This window comes from Perna viridis, chromosome 4 (genome assembly GCF_037379345.1).
Source record: "Perna viridis isolate PV_CMFRI_1.1 ecotype Kerala chromosome 4, ASM3737934v1, whole genome shotgun sequence".
Classification (NCBI taxonomy): domain Eukaryota; kingdom Metazoa; phylum Mollusca; class Bivalvia; order Mytilida; family Mytilidae; genus Perna; species Perna viridis.
In genome coordinates, this window is record NC_142448.1 from 7,398,978 (window position 1) to 7,422,915 (window position 23,938).

Here is a 23,938-nt window from a genome sequence, read left to right on the forward strand (position 1 = left end):
TTTATATGTGTGTTTTCTATCAAATAAAATCTGTATAAAATCAAACCCTGTTCATAAATCAACACTAAATGAACAAGAACAAAATACTCTAGTAATGAGTAATAATGTATTAATTGCATGCTTTTTACATAAAATGTAAACAAAAGTATTAGGAACATTTGTCAAATTAAATTTATTGATCAGTTTAACCTGTTCTTTGTGGTGATCCACAGGGGCAGCGACCAACGCATAGAACGTCTTGTTGACTGAAATAATGAATTTAATTACAATTGTAGTGGCGGATATACTACGTCATATGAATTACTTCCAAAACGTATGCCAATCACATCAATATTGTAAATCTTGGTTTGTTATATACATGTTTCAAGAAGTAGCCAGCATCATTGGAACCAAATAAATAGGAAGATATTAATCCAATTAATAGTTAACAAAAAGTACTCAAAACTACAAATATCAAAATGGGAAGCTTAAGCCAACATAGAAAAGTTCTACGAATGAACAAACTGTTAATGTAAATAATTTCTTATCAAATAAGATCGAAAATTATTCCCATGATCCGAGCCAGGTTGTTTTGCTCCAAAACTTATCTTTGTTTGTAAATATTACTATAACATGTCGAAAGTGGAATTTCCAGTTTTGTCATCTTGCGATTTAAACCTATTACAGATTTTCATTTTCGTAATACGTGTTGAGAAAAAAACAGAATAAAAAATACATACGCACATCCCGCTCTACAAAAATTGTCATAAGTTCTGATATTGCGTCCACAGACAGGAAACTTAAGGTTTGGACAATCACATCTCCTGCACGGACATGCACCAGCACACTCAATTCTCACATTACTACAAATTAAGTTAAAGAGTAATCAAGGGAACCAAGGTTATAGCGGCAGACCAGACATGGAAAACAGACATACACAACAAAGAACATACACAACAAAGAACATAAAGTAACTAAAAGCATACATACAAAGTAACAAAAGTAAATGAGCAACTCGGACTCCACTAAAAACTGTGAGCATGGACCAGGTGCACCGGTAGGGTAAGCGTCCTCTGCTTTTCTAGAAACACCCGCCGAGTTGCTCATAAAAAGTCAAGTCCGGAGTAGACAAACGAGGAAAGGAAAACTATGACCCGTTGAATAAATCCGTTTTCATGGTGTTGATGGATACGCCATAACGATCTACGAGTTCATGATGACGACCATAAAACTTCTGTAGTGATGACCTCAATCTTGTAGCAACATGACCCTGTTCCAGAAGCCTATTTGTTAGAGTTCTAGCGCGATACAAAAAGTCTGCGTAGTTTCGGCAAGCTCTGGCATAACGTATGAGTTGTGATATGAACACTTCATACGCAGGAGCCGAAGGGATGTTGCCACAGATTAAAGGAAAGTTGACAATTCTGAATGAAAAGTCATCACGTTTGTCGTAAAGTTTGGTCAATAGTTTTCCTTTACCATCGATTTCTAAGTGTAGGTCAAGATATGAGGCTGACTTCACAGTGTCTGTAGTATTCTTTATCTCAAATTCTTTTGGGTAGATGCGATGTATCAAATGCCCGAAATTAGGATTGTTTAAAGATAACACGTCATCTATATAGCGGAAACTGAGATTTAAGGATCTAGCTAAACAATATTCTTTCTTTCTGATCAGATCAGCTATAAAGTCAGCCTCATAAGAGTGAAGGAATAGGTCAGCTAGTAAAGGGGCACAATTTGTTCCCATTGGAATGCCGACCGTTTGTTGAAAAACACGTCCACCACACTGGACAAATATGTTGTCGATTAAAAATTCCAGTATTTTGTAACCATCTTCCTCTGTATATTTGGAAGATAATTTGGAATTATTTCTTACAAAGTATGAAGAATCTCTACCAAGAACTATATATTTGTATCTAGGTGTACCATATTTTTTGGAAAAACAACGATGTATAATGTTTTTAAGTCGGGATTTTAACTGAGTATGGGGAATAGAAGTATACAGTGTTGAAAAATCATAGGCTTTAATGCTATCACATTCAGATAATAGTCTTGAACTGATTGTCTCCAAACGATCTTTCGAATTTTCAGGATCCACATTGAATTAATACCACTACGGGAGTAACAAGTGTTGTGGTAGGACTGTAAACCCTCTTTGACAGTTGTGAGTATAGAAGTTAAAAGTTTTGAAAGAGGTTCGGTGGTACATTTTGCAGATCCAGCTATGAAACGTTATTGGATTCTTGTGAAGTTTAGGAATCCAGTACATAGACGGTAAATCACAATCATCATCCTTGGTAGAGAGACCAAAAGAGGATAGCACAGATTTATGGTTTTCCACAATCTCTTCTTTGGAAAGAGTGGTAGCAGTGTAGGTCTTATCACTGCTATTATTTTCTACGTCTACCTCTGATAATAAACACTGGATATAAAACGTTTTGCAGACAAAAACAATGTTGTTTTGGGCTTTGTCTGCTGGTACGACAACATACTTGTCATGTATAGTAGACAATGTTTTTGCTACATCGGGGTCTTTGAAAACTGATGTAGCCTTGGCACTCATTGACCTACTTAAAACTTTCATTCGTTTCAAAATTAAAGACCTCACGGCTTTTAACCACTCACTCTGACAAGTGTGGTTGAAGGCCGTGACAATTAAACTAATTCGAATTTAACACTTAAATTACCCTTTGTACAAACATAAACAAATCAATTCATCTTGAATAATAAAAAAATTAAAACCAGATAAATGAATCACCTCACGTCAGAAGCTCAACATAGCGAACTTTTAATAGCTGAACGTTACATACTTAAATACAACATTATACATAATCAGATACATATATCCAATATACTATATTTATAGCTTTTAACATTGGTAGTATATTACGTATTTTTGTTATTCTGACTAAGCGGATTACGATTCACAGAAGTTGGGAAATAGTTTAACATAAGCCGATGATTATATAAGATTACCTGCATTTCGCATCACATTTAGTTTTGTATGTTTTGCCATCAGTGCCGCACACTGGATTCGGGAATGGACAATCCTGTCTATCACAAACAGGGTCGCCATTACATGGGCATGATCCTACACAAGAAACCGTCTTACCACTAAATCGAAAATAAATAAATCGTTTTTCAACTTTAAAATGCACGTTTACAACAACAAATGATAACTCGTACTATACAAATTTTCCCAAGAATTGCATATCTTACTTTTTTCAGTAAATTATCATATAAGTTTGCGATTATGTTTTTAAACAAGTAGTGAAGAAGTCGAAAGATGTCAAATTTGTTTCATATTAATCATATCGTCTTCCTCCGAAGCAAACACTTATAAGTTATTGAATTTAAATAATATATTCCTATTACTTACGCGCATTTAGCTCTACAAGAGTTCAAATATGTTTTTCCATCAGTGCCACATACGGGAATGGCTTTGTTCGAACAGGAAGCACATTGTCCACATGGACATCTACCTTTGCATCTGACTTTCACTTTACTACAATATAATTACGATGACCTGAATTTGTTCAAGTAAGTCTTTCTGTCAATTTGAATGTTTATCGTACAGATTCTCATGTAACTCAAACATGGAAGGGTAATCAAGGGAACCAAGGTTATAGCGGTAATCAAAAGAATGTAATCCAGGGACAAAGACCAGACATGGAAAACAGACATACACAACAAAGAACATAAAGTAACTAAAATCATACATACAAAGTAACAAAAGTAAATGAGTAAATGGAAAAGAGAGATTACAGAATGGGACAGATGGCCCTTTTCTTAAATGTCTTCATATACTGTACTGAATATATGCACGTTTGAAAGTATAATCAAGGGAACCATATTTTAGTGGTAATCAATGGAAAGTAATCTAGGGAAAAAGAAAGGCCAGCCAGGGAAAACAGACACACACAACAAAAAACATAGAATGACCAAAGTAATACTTACAAAGCAAAACAAGTAAATGAGTAGCTAGGACACCACTAAAACTGGGGGAATGGACCAGATGCACTGGTAGGGTAAGCGTCATGTGCTTTTCTATAAAACACCCGCTAAAATACAAATACAAATTGTTCAAAAGTAGCCAAAGTTCATCACTGACCTAAAGAAACAAAATAAATCACAATTGGTGCTTATATATGATGCAATAATCGCAATCTCAGTTGTTCAACTGGACAAGAAAATATTAACTAATCAATATAAAATACTTCATAAAAATGGTTTAAAGAAAGTATTCTATCTTAAGGTTGTATTTCAGTTTTAATTTTTTTTTGGACGGACTTTTGTCTCATAGTCAATGATACATTTCGACATATTTCTTTTAATTATGTATACTTGATTATAGTACTTATGTTTTAATGCACAAAATTACATGTTTTTCTCTCTGGCAAAATACTTACTTGCAACGTTGAGCAAAACAAATGTTTGTATATGTCTTTCCGTCCACTCCACAAACTCGGTCACGTATTGGTGGACACAGACGAAAACAACTACAGGGACACGTGCCTTGACAGTCTATGGACACCTTTCTAACAAAATTCTCGTGATTATACTACTACATATATTTTTTTACGTAAAATAAGAAATTCACATATTATTTTACAATGTTCAGTAAAACATACACGTGTCCAATTATGTGACACGAATTATTTCATTTTATCACAGCTATCATACACCTGGTCATCAGAACGCAACAACACTGCCCATTACAAAACCGCCCACCCCTTCCTTGAAGGAAGGATGACCTGTGGCAGAATTATTAGTATGGTTGCTTTCTGAGGTGAGGAAAAATAAGGTCCTGTAAGTCAACCATTATAGATTAGTGTTTTAGTGTCTATTCCATATTTCTATTTCTATATACTGTTTATGCTTGACATTTAGTGACAAAGTCTAGTCCTGTTAACTATAAGTGTACATATACTCCATGCTATTTACATCGAAAAGTTCGTACTTACTGGCATTTTGCTCTACATTCATTTGTATAAGTTCTTCCGTCAGCGCCACAGACAGGTTGGACTGTTCGATTACAAGAAAGACAACGCTTTTGTTTACAAGGGCACCTTCCTTTGCATTGAACTTTGACCTTGCTGGAAGATAAACCTATTTTATATTACCCGAATATGTAATGAGTGGTAATGGGCTCATCTGGGAAAATTGATAAGGAAGAAACACGTAGTGAAATTAGTTTTATTGCTATGCTTTGAATGCAAAGCACAACAATGCATCAAAATACAGGCATGCTCAATAAATAAGTAGCATTGTTTAGTCCTCAGAAATATAAATCCGTTATTAAATCGTTTGATAGAATAATCAAGAGAACCAAGGTTATAGCGGTAATCAAAAGAATGTAATCCAGAGACTAAGACCAGACATGGTCTTGATGTTACAGATGGTCACTTTATCAAACTTACTTGCAACGCGTAGCTTGGCATCTGTTTCTGTATGTCTTACCATCCGAACCACAAACATCGTTTTTTCGCTCAGGACAATTACATGGACATGGGCACTCCTTTCTACACAGTATCTTTGTCATACTGAAAATCAATAACACTGAATGATTAACTTCTATATATCAGAAAAGGAAAAAGCAGATATCAATTATTAAGAAAAGCTTACTCTTAAAAGAGTAATCAAGTGAACCAATGCTGTAGTAAAAGACATTAGAACTCTTTTTTAAACAATATATTACAATTCCTTATTACAATGAGACCTTACTAGTTCATTATATAACGTTTTTAACTCATTTACGTATTTGATGGGACAAATATTTTTCCTAGGAAGCGTTCCGTTTAGTCGCATGTGACCTTGTTCTACCGGATTGGAACAATATAAAAATGGTGTCCATACATCTTTTTTTTTAATACAGTGAACTGGGTTCAATTCATATACATTTGACTGTACATTTAATCGGCATAAAATAATTACGCTTGTCGTGCTCTGCATATATTCAAATAAGTGAACCCATCTGATCCACAGACTGGCTTTACATTGTTAGAGCATCTTTTGGCTGAAATGTTGAAAAGGAAAGACATTAGTTAAGTCATATGCTTACAAAGTTCGAAGTGGCAGGGGTAATATTTTGTTCATGACTTTATATAGTGATGCATTATTGAAGGCGATTTTAGTTTTTAAAAAAAAGAATCTGTAGTATTTTTCCACCAGTTAACATGATACAGCAGATAATTTGCTTAAAATAAACTTTATATTTTAGGAAAGAAGTATACTGTCGCACGTATCAGTAATAGAAGACTCTTGTAAAACGATTGTTAAGAACATTCTCAACTGATTGATTTATCTGGTCACTTTAAACCTAGTGTACAACTACTACCACTACACACACTTACGAATATTTAATGTAGGCGTCTGTCCTGGCAAAAATAGTGAAATATACACAATAAGTGTCAGAATGATCGTATAACAATTGAATGTTACATAGCAAGAAACTTAAATTTTATTAAAAATGAACTTCTTCCATGTTATGATGTCCATGTTAATTTACACAATAACTTATGAGAGGGCCATCAATTGTCGAAAAAATATTTGACGATACCTTTAGATAAACACATCGATGGAAACATTTATATTTTGGTTTTTAGGAAATTATTTTACTGGTATATTGTTATGTTTGATAAAAAAAAAAACACAAAAACCAATAAAACACAAAATAACACAACAAATGCAAAGGACAGCATTTACTCCCCATAAAATATATTAGGGTAATATGTACGTGATAGTATGTAGTGGAATGTACATACTCACCCTGTGTGTGGATAATACTAATGCATAAAAGAATCGCAGCTCCAGCCAAAGTCATGTTTATTCCTGAAATAAATATGATTCATGACATTTGAATTGAAATTGACATTTGAATAAATTATTCAAGTTATTCAGCAAATGAGCTTTTTTCATTTGTTCAAATAACAACGCTTTTGTGAATATGTAAAATCTTGTTAATAAATCCCCAAAAAAATCATGTTTTAATGGCTATATTTCGCAAACAGTATAAATATTCAGAGCGTTGTACAAAAAAGGTTTTATAAAGCTGGTTAGTAAAACAATTTTAGCAAACAATCATTCACCAGTTATGGACTCTTGAATAATCCACTTAAAAATATGCGAACAATTTCATGACACATATTTGACAAATTGATATCAGCTATTCATTACATTTCTTAACGATAAGCTTATACAAATACAAAAAGGTTTAATATTGAAAGCAATATTGCAAATAACAACAAACAAACAACAAAAACAAAAACAAAAACAAAAACAAAACAAAACAAAACAAAAACAAAAGTTTCAAATATGAACATTTCACAATATAATTGATATTTCAGTTCGATTCATGTACAAGTTATGATGTTGAGCTTTTGTGAAAGAGTAAGCAATGGAACCAAGGTTTTAGGGGTAATCATAAGAATGTAATCCAGGGACAAAGACCAGACATGGAAAACAGACAAAGAACATAAAGTAACTAAAATAACACATTCAAAGTAACAAAAGCAAATGAACCACTCGGACTCCATTAAAAATTGGGAGCATGGACCAGCTGCACCGGTAGAGTAAGCGTCCTCTTCTTTTTCCAGAAACACCCCGCGAGTTGCTCATCAAAAGTTATCATGGAGAAAATTAGAAAAAAAAACATTGCGTCTGTTGTTCTTTAACTGAAACGTCTAAAAATTTCATTTGAGCGATTTGATATGTGATACTTATCATTTTTATGTAACGAATAAACCGAGTTATTCTATATCAGATATTAACGCCCGTTTTGAACAGAAAACAAGCACAAAGACCAAACTATACAGAATCGTTGTCAATATTGAATTTTTATTTCTTGATTCTGATTGCTAAGAAAGGTCAACAATACTGCCAAAGTAGTTTGTATCCCATGGTAAATATTCATTAGCGCGTTACTAAATCATTACATTTATTGGTATAAAAATACATTTATTCAGTCATAGTGATATCAATAAACCTTTAACAAAAATGCTTGATACAATGACTACCTGACGGACATAAATATGTGATAGGTACGGTATACAATAATTTGTCATGAAATTGTAAGAACTACTTTTTTCTGTTTTTGATATGACACTAGTATAATTAAAATATATGTCGTTTACCTTCATCAGTTTGTATTTATCTGTTAAAAATATCCAATACGACAAAGAATGTTTTCTACAAAAGCGTCAACTCAAACTTACAACATGTGTCATGTTCAATTGTGAAATCATGTAAAGGTAATAATCAAGACGCAAGTTGTTATAAAAATGCAAATCCTGAATAAATATGAAATCGTGATAGAAGTTTGTACATAAGTAGTCACTACCACTGTATTATAAATATTATAATGCAATCATTATTGTTGTTTGACGATATAAGACTAAACGTTCATTGTAGTGATGATAAATTGAGATGATTTAGTGTGAATATTTCTACGAACAATTTAGGTTACAGACCACCAATTCAACCAATGAGCATTTGGAACGTACGCAAAAATAGTCCTACGCAGAAATTACCCCTTTTCCTCATAGTGCTGTGAAAAAAGTTCTCATCTTATTTAAAAAATTGAAACAGTTTCTGAAAGGAAAAACATTTCTGTACATTTTATAGGTGCATTTTGCTTCTTGTGATGTGAAGCCTAATCTCCATAATGATTTTTAAATATACCCCTATCTTGTGAAAACACTGGGATTTCCCATGCTATTTATAGACACTTCACTTCCGGTGACCAGTACTGCACTGCAAGTCTGCTAACCCCACATGCCATTCTGAGGATTGTGAGCTGACATATGTAGAATCATGCTGATATATAGTCCTTTGTAGGTTAAAGTTAAGGTAAAGTCCACAGAAGACATTGAATATTGTGAAATTAGCATAGAAGCCTAAGGGAAGTGGAATTAGTGGTTTTTAGCCTATAAGACACTACTTTAATGTGAAATTAAAAATACTAGTATTCTATTAAATAATACTAATCGCACTAGAGCATATACAACAAACAGTTTCCCTTTCGTTTCAAAATGACACTATACAGAAATCCTTATGCAATCGGTTTTATAAGCAGTATTGTATGCTCCCTCATACTGTGTTGCTAAGGATATTATTTTAAAAAAGTCTAAAATATAATAAAATATAATGCAAACACGTTTTATCTGTTATATTTTGTTGAATTGAATTATTATCGTAAACTGGTGAGTTGATATTTGGTGTTATAATAATAATGGTTAAGTACTTATCTTTGAGAATCAGGTAAGTTGAAATGCGTAAAAATCTAAAACATGTTTGTCAAAATTAAAAATTAAATTAAATAAAAAAAACACCTTCCTGACATTATACTTGCAGCCAATAAATGTCTATTATATTTAAAAATAGGGATGTCTGGAGATTGTATAATTGCAATTTTGAAAGTTGATGTTCAGCCCCTGAAATGTTCATTTGCAGTGCAGTTCAATGAATTATGTCCAACTTTTCCAAAACGATTTGGAAAATCTTTATTTCTTAATTCTGAATGCTAAAAAAGTCAAACTACACTACTAAAGAAGTTGATATCCCAAACCATGTTTCCCCAAATGCCTTTAGAGGGATTTTAAAGGCATTATAAGACTAGTTTCAAACCACAACATGTTTCATGCGCCAGTTCATAGTACGAAATTGCCGGTCATTTATGTGTGTTTATGTCTTCATATTTACTCATATTTTTTTTATGATGAATTGTCGTCATTCTGATACCGTGGATTAGTTACTCTTTTTGTCGGGGCATTTCAGAGCTTACTTAAAGTTATGTTTGCATCTGTAAAAGCCTTTTTCTTATGACATCTGGAGGTATTTACTCTTTTGGATTTAGGTTATAATTGGGTATATTTGTTGCGTTAAACCATATCCGTTTGGTTCTAATCTCTCTTAACATTGTTTTCCATCTAAGCATACTACTTAACATGATATAAGCGAATAGTTAAACGTGTGTAGAAATGCAAAGATCGCTTATTCTACATCGTAATTGACCCTTGTTTTGAGTAGTTCAAATTAAGTATCTTATTCTTTATTAGTCCCATGTGTGTTTGATTTCAGTTGTAATATCGGTCTTATCAAGTTGGTGTCTTTTGAATGTATAGACTTTCATAATGTATTCATATCAATGAAGAATGGTTGATTAATTCATATCTTATTATCAATACAACACAATTAAAAACATACACAAACATACAAACGAACAAACCTGACAATACAAATAGAAAAAGACAATGAATAACATCATGATAATGACTCTGTGTCAATTTGAAAATTAAAACAAAACAATAGGTATGGGTAATGATGCAAAATCAAGAGAAACAAGGTTTTGCCATTTCATATATGACAACATTTTTGGTTTCTGACTTCGTTAATAGTTTACTCCCATGTTGTTACATCACCGATGTCTCAACTAACAGGAATAATCGATACTCCAAATACTACCTTGTGCTTCTTTTTTAAAAAAAAGTTTAAACAATCGGTTCTATACTGCATACGTCACTGCCAACAGGACGAGTTTTAGTCATTCATGTTTTTTTAGCATCAACATATCTACATAAAATATATTTCTTTAGATTCTTGATGTAGAGACGTTACAATGTTAAAACATTTTAGAACATTCGGATGATTCACAAAATTAGAGACAATGATAGGTATTTTACGTATATATAACTTGTTTGGCGTGCAACTGAAAAAAAGGTCTTACCATTTCTAACTTTTCCTTTCTTCAAACCAGCCCAATCAAATCTTATTTTCAATTTTTAATTCAAAACTTTTAGCCACTTTTTTTCTTTTTCTCTAATTATTTCTTTGTACTTTTATCCTATTATCATGTCATTAAATTCTCCTGCACGTGCAATCCGCATTGAGTAAACTTATGGACCAATTGCGAATTAGAAGAATGGGAATGATTCCCTGTATGGCAAGTATTTTCAAATCATGATTTCGTATAATTTATAACCTTCATTTTATAAAATAATGGTTTGTTTAAATAATTACCGAAACCTTCTACTTCCAATCTGCCTGCAAGTGCCACACTTGATCGATCATTAAACACCATATTATTGAAGTTGTAAAGACAGTTTTTCAGTTTAAAGTTTAACATATCTACTGCTGTGGCAAATAAGAGTAACTGATATTTATGCAATTCTTTGTACACAATGAGGATTGAAGAACCTAAATCAGGTTATCAACTGACATGTCCTGACCAATGCTTAGATGTTTATCTATGACAAGAAAAGGTCAATAAAATGACATTCCCTTCGACATAGAGTTAAATGTAAAATTTGGATTCTTATCTACGGTATAATGATTAACCAATTTTCTGTTAACCATGAAACAATTGATATACTTCCTAGGATTATGTGGCATCCTTTATGTTGTATCATCACGTATGTTGATTTCATGAGGTTGAATAGCTTTTTTTGCCATTTTTTTTATTTCAACCATATTCCACATATTGATACACACAAGTGCGATGTAAACGATGTAATTACATTGTAATCCCTCGTTTTTCTTATCGCAGTAATCCAGGTGGAACATGATAAACGTTAAATTGTCTTATGAAAGTGTTGAATTAAGATATAGTTCAGTTGAAATTTGTGTTGCATAATTAATGCAAGATTACCGACTTTGAGTTTGTATAATGGTTTGGTTTTTTAATACTAGAGAGTGATCCCTGTCGACATGGATGGTACAACTACAATGGCGATTGTTACATGTTTTCCATAGAACAAGAGACATGGATTCAATCTGAAGTAAGAGGATCTTGTCTTTGTATTTCATATCCATGCCATAATATGTGTAAATATCAATTTCAAATATGTGCTTACGGCCTTTGGTCACTTTTTCATGTTATGGCTTTCTTTTTATCTTTTGTTTTGTTTTATAATTGGGTTCCTTGCCAAGGTACATTTTCAAAAACATGTATCATAATGTATTGTAAACCCTAAAATTTAAACCCTCTTTTGCCAACGACAATAAACCACTGAGTTCATGCAAGGTAAATCGTTTCATCCAGAGCAGGCTGTAGTCTGCTTATTACAAACATTAATTCAGTTGTAACACAATTATAAAAAAGATTATTTGTTACAGATATGTAAAACCATTGTACTGATTAACTTTTTACATGTGTTTTTTTTTCTAGTTAGAGATATTTGACATTACACTGTTTTTGGTATTAGTTTCTTCGATTACTAATGTATGTTTTATTGCATTGATTAACAATATCATGCTAATACTGGTCATTTATTAACAATTTTAGTTTTTTTGCCGAGTGTTAGGAGGTCACCTTGCGGAGATCCATGATACCGAAACAAATACTTTCCTGAAAAATACAGCCAAGACAAAAAATAGCGGTATGTTTATGGTTATGTGAATTCATATACATATTGATAAGAACTAATGTAATACTTCAAAACGTAAGAAAAACGATGTTTTCTGAAACAAATACGTGATTTCTCTATCATCAGTTATCTGGTTTAATAAGCGACAAAAAGTTCGTTTTCTTCCGAGGATATATATATGTCATGCAAGGCAACATGAAGGTGTAAGTTTTTTTTTTTTTTTTTTTTTTTTTTCGTTTGCATAGTATTATACGAGATTTTAAGAATGACTGCAAATTTCGATTAAGGGCAAAAAAATAATCTACACAACATAAAATTCGACTGGGCGAAGACCACTCGGAATGTTCATGTCATTTCATCATAATGTTTTATTTCGATTGAAGACAAGCGTCACCACTACTTTGTCGGACTAACAGATGAGGCACAGTTTAACCGATGGGAATGGGCTCATAGTGCGATTCTTGCAAACTATACGGACTGGGGAAACAGACAGCCTGACCACTTTCATAATGATGAAAATTGTGTATTGTTTTACGCTGAAGATTCATATCGATGGCATGATGCAAATTGTGACTCGAGAAATTACTTTATTTGCCAGGAAGAGGCCTTTAATTCAGGGGGCGGAAGTGCTATTATTGGCTGACATATAAGCAATTAGGTCAGACTGAATATCTGTATTTCATTTAATAAATGGTACAACAGTTTGTTGAATACAATACTGGTATACAGAAATATCTTATTTATTCAATATCCAGCCAGTTAAAAATCGAGGGGAATGAAAAATGAAAGCGCACATAAATAAATTGATATTTCCCATCAGTTGAAATAAGTATTGAACGATAGGTAAATGTTATTGGCACTATTCGGTATATATCTATATGATGAAGATCTTCATGTAATTTTAACATAATTTGTGGCGCTACTAAAGCCATTCGATCAAGTTTCTAAAAGTAAACATCTTAACTACTTGGCGATACCGATCCAAAATGAGACCGATATACAGGTATATGCAGATAATATCAACTCGTCATTTTCAATAAAGAATCGCTTAATCTTATTTTCCCTTTGTTTTTTTTTTCAGTGGTTCCTTTGATGTTCTACACACGCTAGCTCATATATTTTGTTGCAATAAAAAACTTTGTAGCATTTTGTGTTCCGTTTTTTATATGGTATTATTTTTAGTTTCAACAAGTAAACAATCTCGACAAGTTGTAATACAATGATAATTTTCCATTATCATTCTCTGTAGATGATTGGTTTGAATTCAATTGTGACAGTATCGAAACATTTTGATTCATGCGGTTATGCAAATTTGGCAACCATCATTCTAGGGTGTATACTTCAAATATTGTGTAAATATTGCTAATTGGCGACAGAAATTGCCGGCATGCCTATTTATAGAACAAACTCTTTATATGAATTAAATCTATATTCGAAGGAAAATGGATAACTTGATTTTAATCCTTCTTTTTTTCTTCAAGATCTTTTCAAAGTTGAAGGACAATTTCTGATTTGATTTATTATCTTCGAAAGGCATTAAAGTCTTCAGTCAAAAATTGTAAGATGCCTTCATAGAGTAATTGCCACTGAGTATGTCCGGGACAACAGATGTCTCTCCCGGTTGTTTTAATTTGTAGTATTCTTTATTCTGTCCAGTACATTGAATAGATGTAGATCATTATTGTTTAATGTGTTTACGTTTTTTTTTTGACGTTTTTGAATCAACCCTCTACTGACGCTTCAGTATTTTTTAGCTGATGTTCATCAATGATTTGTGTGAACGAGGGACCAAAAATCAACTACTCGTTTACAACTTCAAAATTATCCAATGACAATTGTTTAATTCAAATTGAACTTAGAGGTGAAATTTAACGTTACACAGTACGTTTTCTTTACTGCATGTCAAGGAATAGTATGCTTTCTGCACCATGAGAACCGATTTGTTCAACGTATCATATTGTTTTTTCTTCTTTTGTCTATCCTGGACTACATTTTTATGAACAACTTAGTGGGTGGTTCTAGAAAAGCAGAGGACGCTTACCCTACCGTTGCACCATGCTCTTACTTTTCAGTGGAGCCTGAGTTGGTTATTTACTTGTGTTGCTTTGTACGTATCATTTTAGTTATTTCATTTCTTTGTTGTGTCGTCCCTGGACTACATTCTTTTGATATCCACTAGAATCTTAGTTCCTTTCGTTACTCTAATTTACACATAACTCACGTTATCCATTGTTGTAGTAATGACTTGCCGATGTCTAGAAATCCAGGTTTTCATTATACTACATACTACAGCGAAACCACATGCCATGACCATTAAAGAATGCAGGAGGACACCTAAGGGTAATTATCAGATTAATTCAAACAGAGAAAAAAATCGAGAAAATAATCACCAAACAGGCATTGACAACTATCATTCAAACTTAAGTAGAAAATTTGATGCGTTACAGAAGCTGGGCCCCAGATTCGGAATTCTATGGACGAATTCGATGAACAAGGAATCGTAGACCCTGATAAGTATAATCAATTCGTATTTGACAATAATTAGCACCAGAAAGATTTTGATTTCAAAATCCATCACGGTTCAACATACGATGAGTGAAACATCTAGAGTTTCTACACGGAATGTATCAAATACGCAAATATCCAGACACAACCAAACAAACCATCAGCAAGATGATACGGAATATGACGAGGTTGACATTCACACCAAATCAGCTACGAAAACATAGATAAACGCAGCAGTAGAAACTCGTGTCAACTAAATAGTTTACGCTCAGACAACACGGAGGTACATCTTTACCACAGATTGCTAAAGATCGATTTTCGGGAGACGTTATGACATGGCAAAGTGTTTGGGTAAACTGTTAATCCTCATCCACCTTTGACAAACATATAGAAATTCAGTTACCTGAAATCACAAATTAAACATGATGCTACACAACGTATATTTTGTAATCATGGGCTCGGACTAGTACCGATATTTGAATGTTACCCGACTAGATGAAAAACAAGAATACGAAAAACACATTTTAGATATCAAATGATTAAGCGATCGGGAATTCGAAATAGGTACAAATACATGAATCTGGAAAATCTAGCATAACAGAAAACCTCGCACCTACTGAACCTTTTTTACAGCAAAAATCAAAATATCAAAAGGTATTTTCTGTAAGAAGTCTCAAACATTTGTAGAAAGATAAAAAAAATTCGGGAACCACAAATTGTCTGAAGACTTCTCCAAATTTAGATGTTGGAATTGTAAATCAAGAAAATCACAAAGGCCCAACCGCCGTGAAATCTAAGTTAGGATATTTTCTTATCCGGATATATAATTAGATCAACAGGACAATAAACGTGAGCTTGTATACTCAAAGTTCTAATACGGCAAAGAACAAAGAAACCTGATTTAGCAAAATTTTGGAAAGTATAGTCGATGTTACTAGAATAAAAGTAAGTTGCGAAGGCCAAAAAAGTTGTTTTTCGAAACTTATGAGTCGGAGAAAACAAAACTGAAGGACAACCGATACGTAGAAAGAGGGTGTCATGAACTATCAACCAGTTACAGTGTTATTAAGCGTCAGAAAGAATACATAATAAATATATTGAGCACTGAACCAGACATGTGGCGAGTCGATGACAAGGACATAAGAAAACATGAAAAGACAGGATTAATTTATTGAAGAAAACTTGAAAAGATGAATTCAAATGAAAAAGTACCGTATAAACAACTCGCGTAGTAAAAAGGAGGACTCTGAAACCATCCCTATACGAAATGAATATGATTGTATCTGTGATGAAAATTCCGAGATACCAAGTTTGAACGAATGTCTTTTTCCTATCAGAAACACATGAATGACTTTACAGGGATACTTACAAGATTGCGAGTGAATATGTTTGCACTGACGACTGTTATTGAAAAAGTCTTCCTACACATAGAGATTGGCGGAAAGGACCGAGATGAAACCCGCTTCTTTTGGTGAAGCAAGAGTATCCAATGAATCACTTATTGGTTTTGAGTAGTTCGGAATTTCTTACCCCCTTCATTTTAAAATGAATATGGCAATATGATTTTTATATTTACAATATTTTATCAAGATTTTAAAGCAAGGAAACATTCTTGTCATTCTTAAGAGGAGCGTCACAATATTTGCTATCTATGGGAGAATTTAATCTGGCCGCCCAACAGTGCTACAATACGCGAACTTGCCGAATCCGAGAATGCATTGGACAGGAGTTAATCCAAACAAATTCTAGAATATCTATTGATCGAAGAAGACAAAATCATTTCGAGACAAATTTGAGATGTAAATAAACAGTTGTGTGACAAAACGGGAAATACTGGAACAATTGTCTAGATTATTTGATCCGTTAGGATGATTGAGTCCAGTTGCAGTACGAGCTTAAATTTTAATGCAGGGAATATGGAACAGAGAGTATGAGTCATGTGAATCTTTGCCACAAGATCTGCAAACAAAATGGATGAGATTAGAACAGATTTTGAAAAACCATTATCGTTGAAAGAGTAATCAAGGGAACCAAGGTTATAGCGATATTCAAAAGAATGTAATCCAGGGACAAAGACCAGACATGGAAAACAGACATACACAACAAAGAACATAAAGTAACTAAAATAATACATACAAAGTAACAAAAGCAAATGAGCAACTCGGACTCCACTAAAAACTGGGAGCATGGACCAGGTGCACCGGTAGATTAAGCGTCTTCTGCTTTTCTAGAAACACCCGCCGAGTTGCTCATAAAAATCAAGTCCGGGGTAGACAAACGAGGAAAGGAAAACTATGAACCGTTGAATAAATCAGTTTTCATGGTGCAGATGGATATACCATAACGATCCACGAGTTCATGATGACGACCATAAAACTTCTGTAGTGATGACTTCAATCTTGCAGCAACATCACCCTGTTCCAGAAGCCTATTTGTTAGAGTTCTAGCGCGATACAAAAAGTCTGTGTAGTTTCGGCAAGCTCTGGCATAACATGAGTTGTGATATGAACACTCCAGGTGCTGAAGGAATGTTGCCACAGATGAAAGAAAAGTTGACAATTCTGAATGAAAAGTCATCACGTTTGTCGTGATAAGTAAAATTAACTAAAATTTGATTTCTTTCATTCAAAGCAATTTTCGTACTTACCGTTTTTTATTAGGTATTGACGGTATATTAAAAAACATCCGGCGTTAGAAAAAAACTGTGAATCCGTTGTTAAAGCCGTAAAACCTGCATATGTGATTATACACGGTGTAACCCGTTGATTATTTTGATTAGTTTAATCTTAATAACCCTGCCTTTCTATTTAAAGAAGACGTTGCTGACCAGATGACATATTCCTTATAGGACTAACGGACGATTTATTGCTTGACTGATGAAATTGTGATTATGTGAGTAGACAAGGGAACATGACTACTGAAATTGCGGCATACATTGTGTTAAGCTATACGCCAAAGACTTACTAGTACACACAATGGGAAAAGACTTTCAGCGACCCATGAACTGTTTCATTTTATCGGACACAAATAATTAATACCTGCGATAATATGCCATTCCAAAATGTAACGCGAATCTCCAGACTGCAACAACAAGTATAAGATACCAAATCAACATTCGTCAGTCACATCAGTCTATCAATTTCCATGCTAAAACAGATAAAAATTATACTAAAACTTCTTTAGGCGTCTTCTCCAACTGGTAAGGCAACCCATTCGTCCTAGGCAATGTATTGAAGTACTCAGAATTAGTAATCGAATTGTAAAAAATCGTATAACATAGCAAACCAAACAGCTCTTGTGAATTCTTTACGAGTTTCTGCGGTTTACGATGCCTTACAAATTATTTACAGTGATTTGCCAGCTCTTAACGAATGAAATAATCAATATATACTCTTGGACATTCGTGTAAAACATTTTCTTTTCCTCTTTCGTCTACTCCGGACTTGATTTTATGAGCAACTCGGCGGGTGTTTCTAGACAAACAGATGACGCTTATCCAACCGGTGCACCTGGTCCATGCTCCCAGTTTTTAGTGGAGTCCGGATTGCTCATTTGCTTTTGTTACTTTGTATGTATAATTTTAGTTACTTTATGTTCTTTGTTGTGTATGTCTGTTTTCCATGTCAGGTCTTTGTCCCTGGATTACATTCTTTTGATTACCGCTATAACCTTGGCTCCCTTGATCACTCTTTGACTTGTCAAAAGATGTCATCTCCCTTTGTAAATTAAAACGAATGTTTGAGAATGTCTACAAGTTGTTAAGAGTTGAATACGAATTCTTGCGAATAACTAGGAATTGATTATTCGTAAGGACTCGTAAGAACCTTCATGTATGTGAAGGGGGTATTAAATAGGAAAAAAAACTTGACATACTACATGTATATTTACATTCATTTTCTATATAAATGTGTTATATTTTACATGAGAAAAAGTACCATAACATGATTGTTCCTCTCCTTTTAAGTACCTATAGAGTTTGCTAGAATATGTCAATACTAAAATGTGGTTTTGATTACAATGCTAACTTCTGTCGACAAATTTCTCTCCGTTTTAAGTATACTTTATTTCTTTATTTGACTACTCAGGATCTATAGCTCCATTCCGACCAATACGGTTTTATCACTCGTTCATATCACATTATTCAGTGTGGTATCGCAAATATCTTTCTGTCCAACAAGTAGATAAAATGACCAAATCAAAGACAATCAAAGTTTGACGACATGACCCATTAACTCAATGATTGGAGTAGCTTAACATACGTCAGTAACCTTTGTTTACAGGTGCTTTGTAACTAAACATAAATTATGATATTTTCAACCAATAAAGTACTATGTTTTAAATCCTTTAATCTTTTTTCCAGTTTCTCCAAAGCTGTTTCCTCTGGTAACGTTTAAAATTCAAAGTTTAAAAAGTATAGTTTCTATAAAAAAATTTAAAACAAAGCTTTTTCAGTTTACAAAACAATAAAAAAATGCCTCGGCCTCATTCATACTTGAATAACAGTAATGTAGTATCATATATTTGTATTTAAGTCGATACTTTTTTAAGTTTCTTTTACATGGAATCATGCAGTCTTTCTCAGGTAATCTGTTGTGTTGCAAATGTTTTGTGACAATAACTGAATCTGCGACTTCTAATTAAATTGATAATGTCGTGCATGTAAAACTCAGAAAAAAATGTAGATTATTCAGCCGAAGATAAATAGAAAATTAGTTAAATAAAAAAGAAGCAAGATTTAATAATTATTTTATAGACGATATTTGTCGCTTCTCAGTTATCACCATATATTAAAATAGTAAATCTGATTTTTTCAGTTTTGTAGTGGATAATTCTTTTTGGAATTTTGAAGAAATTGCAAAACAAGTAATTAATTAATATCCCTATCTTCCTCAAAAACTGAAACAAAACATATTGAAATGCAAGTAAAAATAGGTCTTTTTTAAGTGTTGTTAACATGGACAAAAAGTATTGATATTCAAGGTAGAATATTATGTCACGCACAACTAGTGAAAGTGGAAATTTTGTTAAAGTTTCAAATTCCTCAGCTGCAGATCTATTGATTAACTGATGCAAAAAAGGATATTATACTTTATTCTTATTTTCCCACTTATTTTCTTTCATATAACAGAAAATATGCTATTTTTATTTTCGGGGACTACCACATTAACAAATGGAAGCACAATAGAATGTCTACGTCATGCCAACTGTCGCTTTTTCCTATGAAATTATATCTTTACAAGAAATAATATGTTGTGAATTAAGCTATTGTAGAAATTTTAACTACAATTCTTAATGCACTATTAACAAGTGCGTATCGCAAAACAAACAACAGCTTGATCAACCTCATGCCCTGCTTTTAGTCTATATCACAAAATAATTCCAACAAGTGTCAATAGAGGACAATTTGTTTCCTCTAAAGATTTAATGAGTATCCCTGATCCAAACCTAAGGATTTGTAATGTTTTTTTTTTTCAATCTCATTCCGACCGTGTGTCGGTTTTCAATCCTCTTCACTTTTCGTATTTCCCATTGCTTAATATCTTAATGAAATATTTATTTGTTTTCTAAAAAATGTTAATGACATCTACTATGTTTTGTATTATAACTACGGATTTTGTTTTTGTTTTCTACCTTTCAGTTTTGCTTATTAATCAAACCCATTTTAAGCTTCATTAGAACTGCTTTATATTTTAAATAAAGTTCAATATAAGCATCTATATTGTTAGATGCTATTTCTTATTTTGGAGAAAAGAATGTTCCACATTGTATATTTCTATTACCCATATTCAGTACAAATCTCGACTAAAACATTATACATCTCTGTTTCTCAAAAAAAGATGGTACTCCTAGAAACAAATGTATAGTTCTTGGTAAAGATTCCTCATACTTTGTAAAAAATAATTCCAAATCATCTTCCAAATATACAGGTGTTTTCATCATGATGGAATTTTTGTCCAGTGTGGTGGTCGCGTTTTTTCAACAAACGGTCGGCATTCCAGTGGGAACAAATTGTGCTCCTCTACTTGCTGACCTATTCCTTCACTTTTATCAGGCTGACTTAATAACTGATGTGATCCGAAAAAACATATCGTTTAGCTAGATCTCAGTTTCCGATATATAGATGAGGCATTATCTTTAAACAATCTTGTGTTGGGGATTGGATACATCGCATCTACCCCAAAGAACTTGAGATAAAGGACACTACAGACACTGTGAAGCCAGCATCATAGCTTGAGCTACACTTAGACATCGATGATAAAGAAAGACTATAGACCAAACTTTACGAAAGAACGTAATGACTTTTCATTCAGAAATGTCAACTTTCCCTTCAACTATGGAAACAAACTTTAAGAAACCGCGAATGGTGTTTTCATATCACAACTCATACTTTATGCCAGAGCTTGCCGACACTACGCAGACTTTTTGTATAGCACTAGACTTCTTTCAATTAGGCTTCTGGAACAGGGTTATTTTGTTTAAAATATTGAAGTTATCACTACAGAAGTTTCATGTCGTCATCATCAACTCGTGGATCGTTACAGTGTATCCATCTCCACCATGAAAACCGATTTGTTTAACGTGTCGTAGTTTTTCTTTCCTCTTTCATCTACCCCGGAGTTGACATTTTATTTTAGTTACTTTATTTTCTTTGTTGTGATTGTCTGTATTTCATGTCTGGTCTTTATTTTAGTTACTTTATTTCCTTTTTGTTGTGATTGTCTGTATTTCATGTCTGGTCTTTGTCCTTGGATAACATTCTTTTGATTTCCGCTAGAATCAATATCTTGGTACTCTTGATTACTCGTTGACAAATATAAAACAACTAACTTATGGTTTAATGATTTTTTTATTTGTTTTTGTTTTTGTTTTTTTCTTTTTTGTTATTGCCGATTTCGGCATGATTTTTTGCTTAAATATAAGCTTTCGTTTTGACGATTTTATGTGATTCTTCTTTCCTACATTCCCCCTTCAAAACATGAATATATCAAATGGCTACAATGAGACCACTATATCAACTAGCTTTGAGATCATTAAAAATAAAGCAAATTACTTTTTTGTCAGACACCCCTTAGCCCTAATCATCATAATCGACCATCGATAAATTGATCTGTGTAATACAGATAAATTTACTGATGTATATCTGTCGGCTTCATCGAGTCACAGACATTTATAATATTACATACCTCATTTTCCAGGCCCCTATTGGTTCTCAATTACATTTAGGTTCGAACTCTGTGCAGGCCATTTCATGTTTGGAATATTAATTTGCTTCATGTACATCATCAACGGTGAAAGGAGGTAAGGTGGTACCTACATTTCTCAGAAAGTATTTAAGCAATATCATTCAGACTTGGATCCAGTATTAAAATATTTTGAAGAAGTGCAAATCCTAATATGGTGAAATGTAATAGTTTATATATTTTTATCATGTTGAATTTAACAATCTTCGTCACTTTATGCTTTGGACGGTACCTGTATAGTGTAATGTGTGACTGAGAAAGACAATTATTTTGGAGAAATTTGATAATGTTTTTTAGCTTGTTGCACTAAGCAATGTTTTGTCACTTTCTGTTATAGACAGTGCCTTTATTAAGTAACCTGTAATTCAAAAATTATAAAACCAATAATATTCAAAGTATGAACTGTGCTTGTACATATATTGTAAATGTTCACCTCATTAATAGTTTTTATACGCTTTTAGCATGTTGATTCTTAACACTTTCTCAGGCGAATATGCTAACATTAGTAAGGTATATTATTTAAGGAATTTTTTTTTGTGTTTATATACATATAGAAGCCACTTATGTTCTGACGCATATATGACGAATACGAAGATCAAGTAATGTATGGGTCTTATTTACCGTGTTCTGAAAAACATTATTATCCTACGAAAAATTCTAGCAACAGCTGACAATCAATTGTATTCAAGAGTTTCTAATTATTTTAACTCTAACTCTAACAAAACAAAGAGTTATAAGTTATGTCACTCCTTAGCATAATATTCAGGTGTCGTCCCGGTGGATGGTCAATACAACTTAGATCTCACTCTCCTCAAGCTTTTTTCTGTGTGCATGCTTTCCTATCCGATTTAATTTCTACTTTGCATTAACCATTAAAAATAGCATTGCCTAGTATTAAATTTCTGCCTTATACATCTAGAAATATATTTCGCTTTCCTGTTAGAATGTTCCTTCATTTTGTTCACATCATTCCTGATGTAGCCCTCGTTCGTCTATACTTTCAAGTGAAATGTTTTGTCCTGCTTACTTAGTACAAAGGCCTACCACTTTGACGACGATTTTTATGTATTTGCCTCACTTTCAAATTCTTGAAAATTGTATGCGATATATTTCGGCTTCCCTAAAATCCTGGCATCCTAGCAATGCGTATCTGTTTCACTTTCGTATTAGTTATTGCTACAATTTATTTTTCTGTGCAAGATGTAACTTTTTCTTTATTTCCGACCTATTGTGTAAACCTTTAAAATTAAAAGTTAAGGCAACCGAAAAGTTTAGTCAAATGCTGTCACGTGATAGGTATATGAACTTACCAGTTATGGATTAAAGAAATTCAAGAGAGGGAGGCTGAAGAAATATATAATTCGTCGATGTCAGATTGTGCATTTAGATACCATACCTAACATAACATATTTCTATTAACAAAAAGACATATGTGTGACACAGTGGGTAGATATATCGTGTAACAAATCGTTGAACATTAAAATTAATGTTTATAACAATGATCTCCATTCTTCTACATGGTCAATTTCAGATGTCATACAGACATCTGACAAAGGAGGTTTATTTTTTTTTTATTTTTTATCTTAATTTTGACGATGGTAATGCAAAATTAAAACCTTTTATCAAATGTCTGATTCTTCTTTTTCAGCCCGCACGTAACATCGACTGTAAAACCGATAGATGGCATATATGTGTTTGTTTCTGGGAAAGAGATGTTTCATGTTTTGCAGATGTTACTATATAGACTCATGAAAGGAATTATAATGCATGTTTTGCTCTTACTTACAAAAATGAAAGGTACGATATGTTTATCAATCATTTACGAGATGGTGTAAATCCTATACTTTGCAA

General features: G+C 33.0%; 2 protein-coding genes across 5 annotated transcripts; one reads left to right on the forward strand and one right to left on the reverse strand.

The window, feature by feature from the left end:
- Positions 1–148: 148 nt before the first annotated feature.
- On the reverse strand, positions 149–8,259 carry LOC148618696 (uncharacterized). 4 transcript variants are annotated; one of them, XM_088577853.1, is made up of 11 exons: positions 8,112–8,259; positions 6,748–6,810; positions 6,333–6,356; positions 5,914–5,995; positions 5,400–5,522; positions 4,944–5,075; positions 4,389–4,517; positions 3,359–3,484; positions 2,956–3,093; positions 720–842; positions 149–245 (listed from the first exon to the last, which is right to left on the reverse strand). In XM_088577853.1, exons 2-11 carry the CDS (start codon positions 6,800–6,802, stop codon positions 185–187), a joined length of 993 nt encoding a protein of 330 aa, XP_088433979.1. In that variant the 5' UTR covers positions 6,803–6,810; positions 8,112–8,259; the 3' UTR covers positions 149–184. The 4 variants fall into 4 exon arrangements, with proteins under 4 accessions (XP_088433979.1, XP_088433980.1, XP_088433981.1 ...); XM_088577854.1 differs by having other exon boundaries at positions 8,193–8,237; XM_088577855.1 differs by lacking the exon at positions 6,333–6,356.
- Positions 8,260–11,311: 3,052 nt separating this feature from the next.
- On the forward strand, positions 11,312–13,500 carry LOC148618697 (C-type lectin BpLec-like). Its single transcript, XM_088576897.1, has 5 exons — positions 11,312–11,387; positions 11,665–11,753; positions 12,260–12,353; positions 12,725–12,999; positions 13,423–13,500. Exons 1-4 carry the CDS (start codon positions 11,330–11,332, stop codon positions 12,982–12,984), a joined length of 501 nt encoding a protein of 166 aa, XP_088433023.1. The 5' UTR covers positions 11,312–11,329; the 3' UTR covers positions 12,985–12,999; positions 13,423–13,500.
- The last annotated feature ends 10,438 nt before the right edge of the window (positions 13,501–23,938 follow it).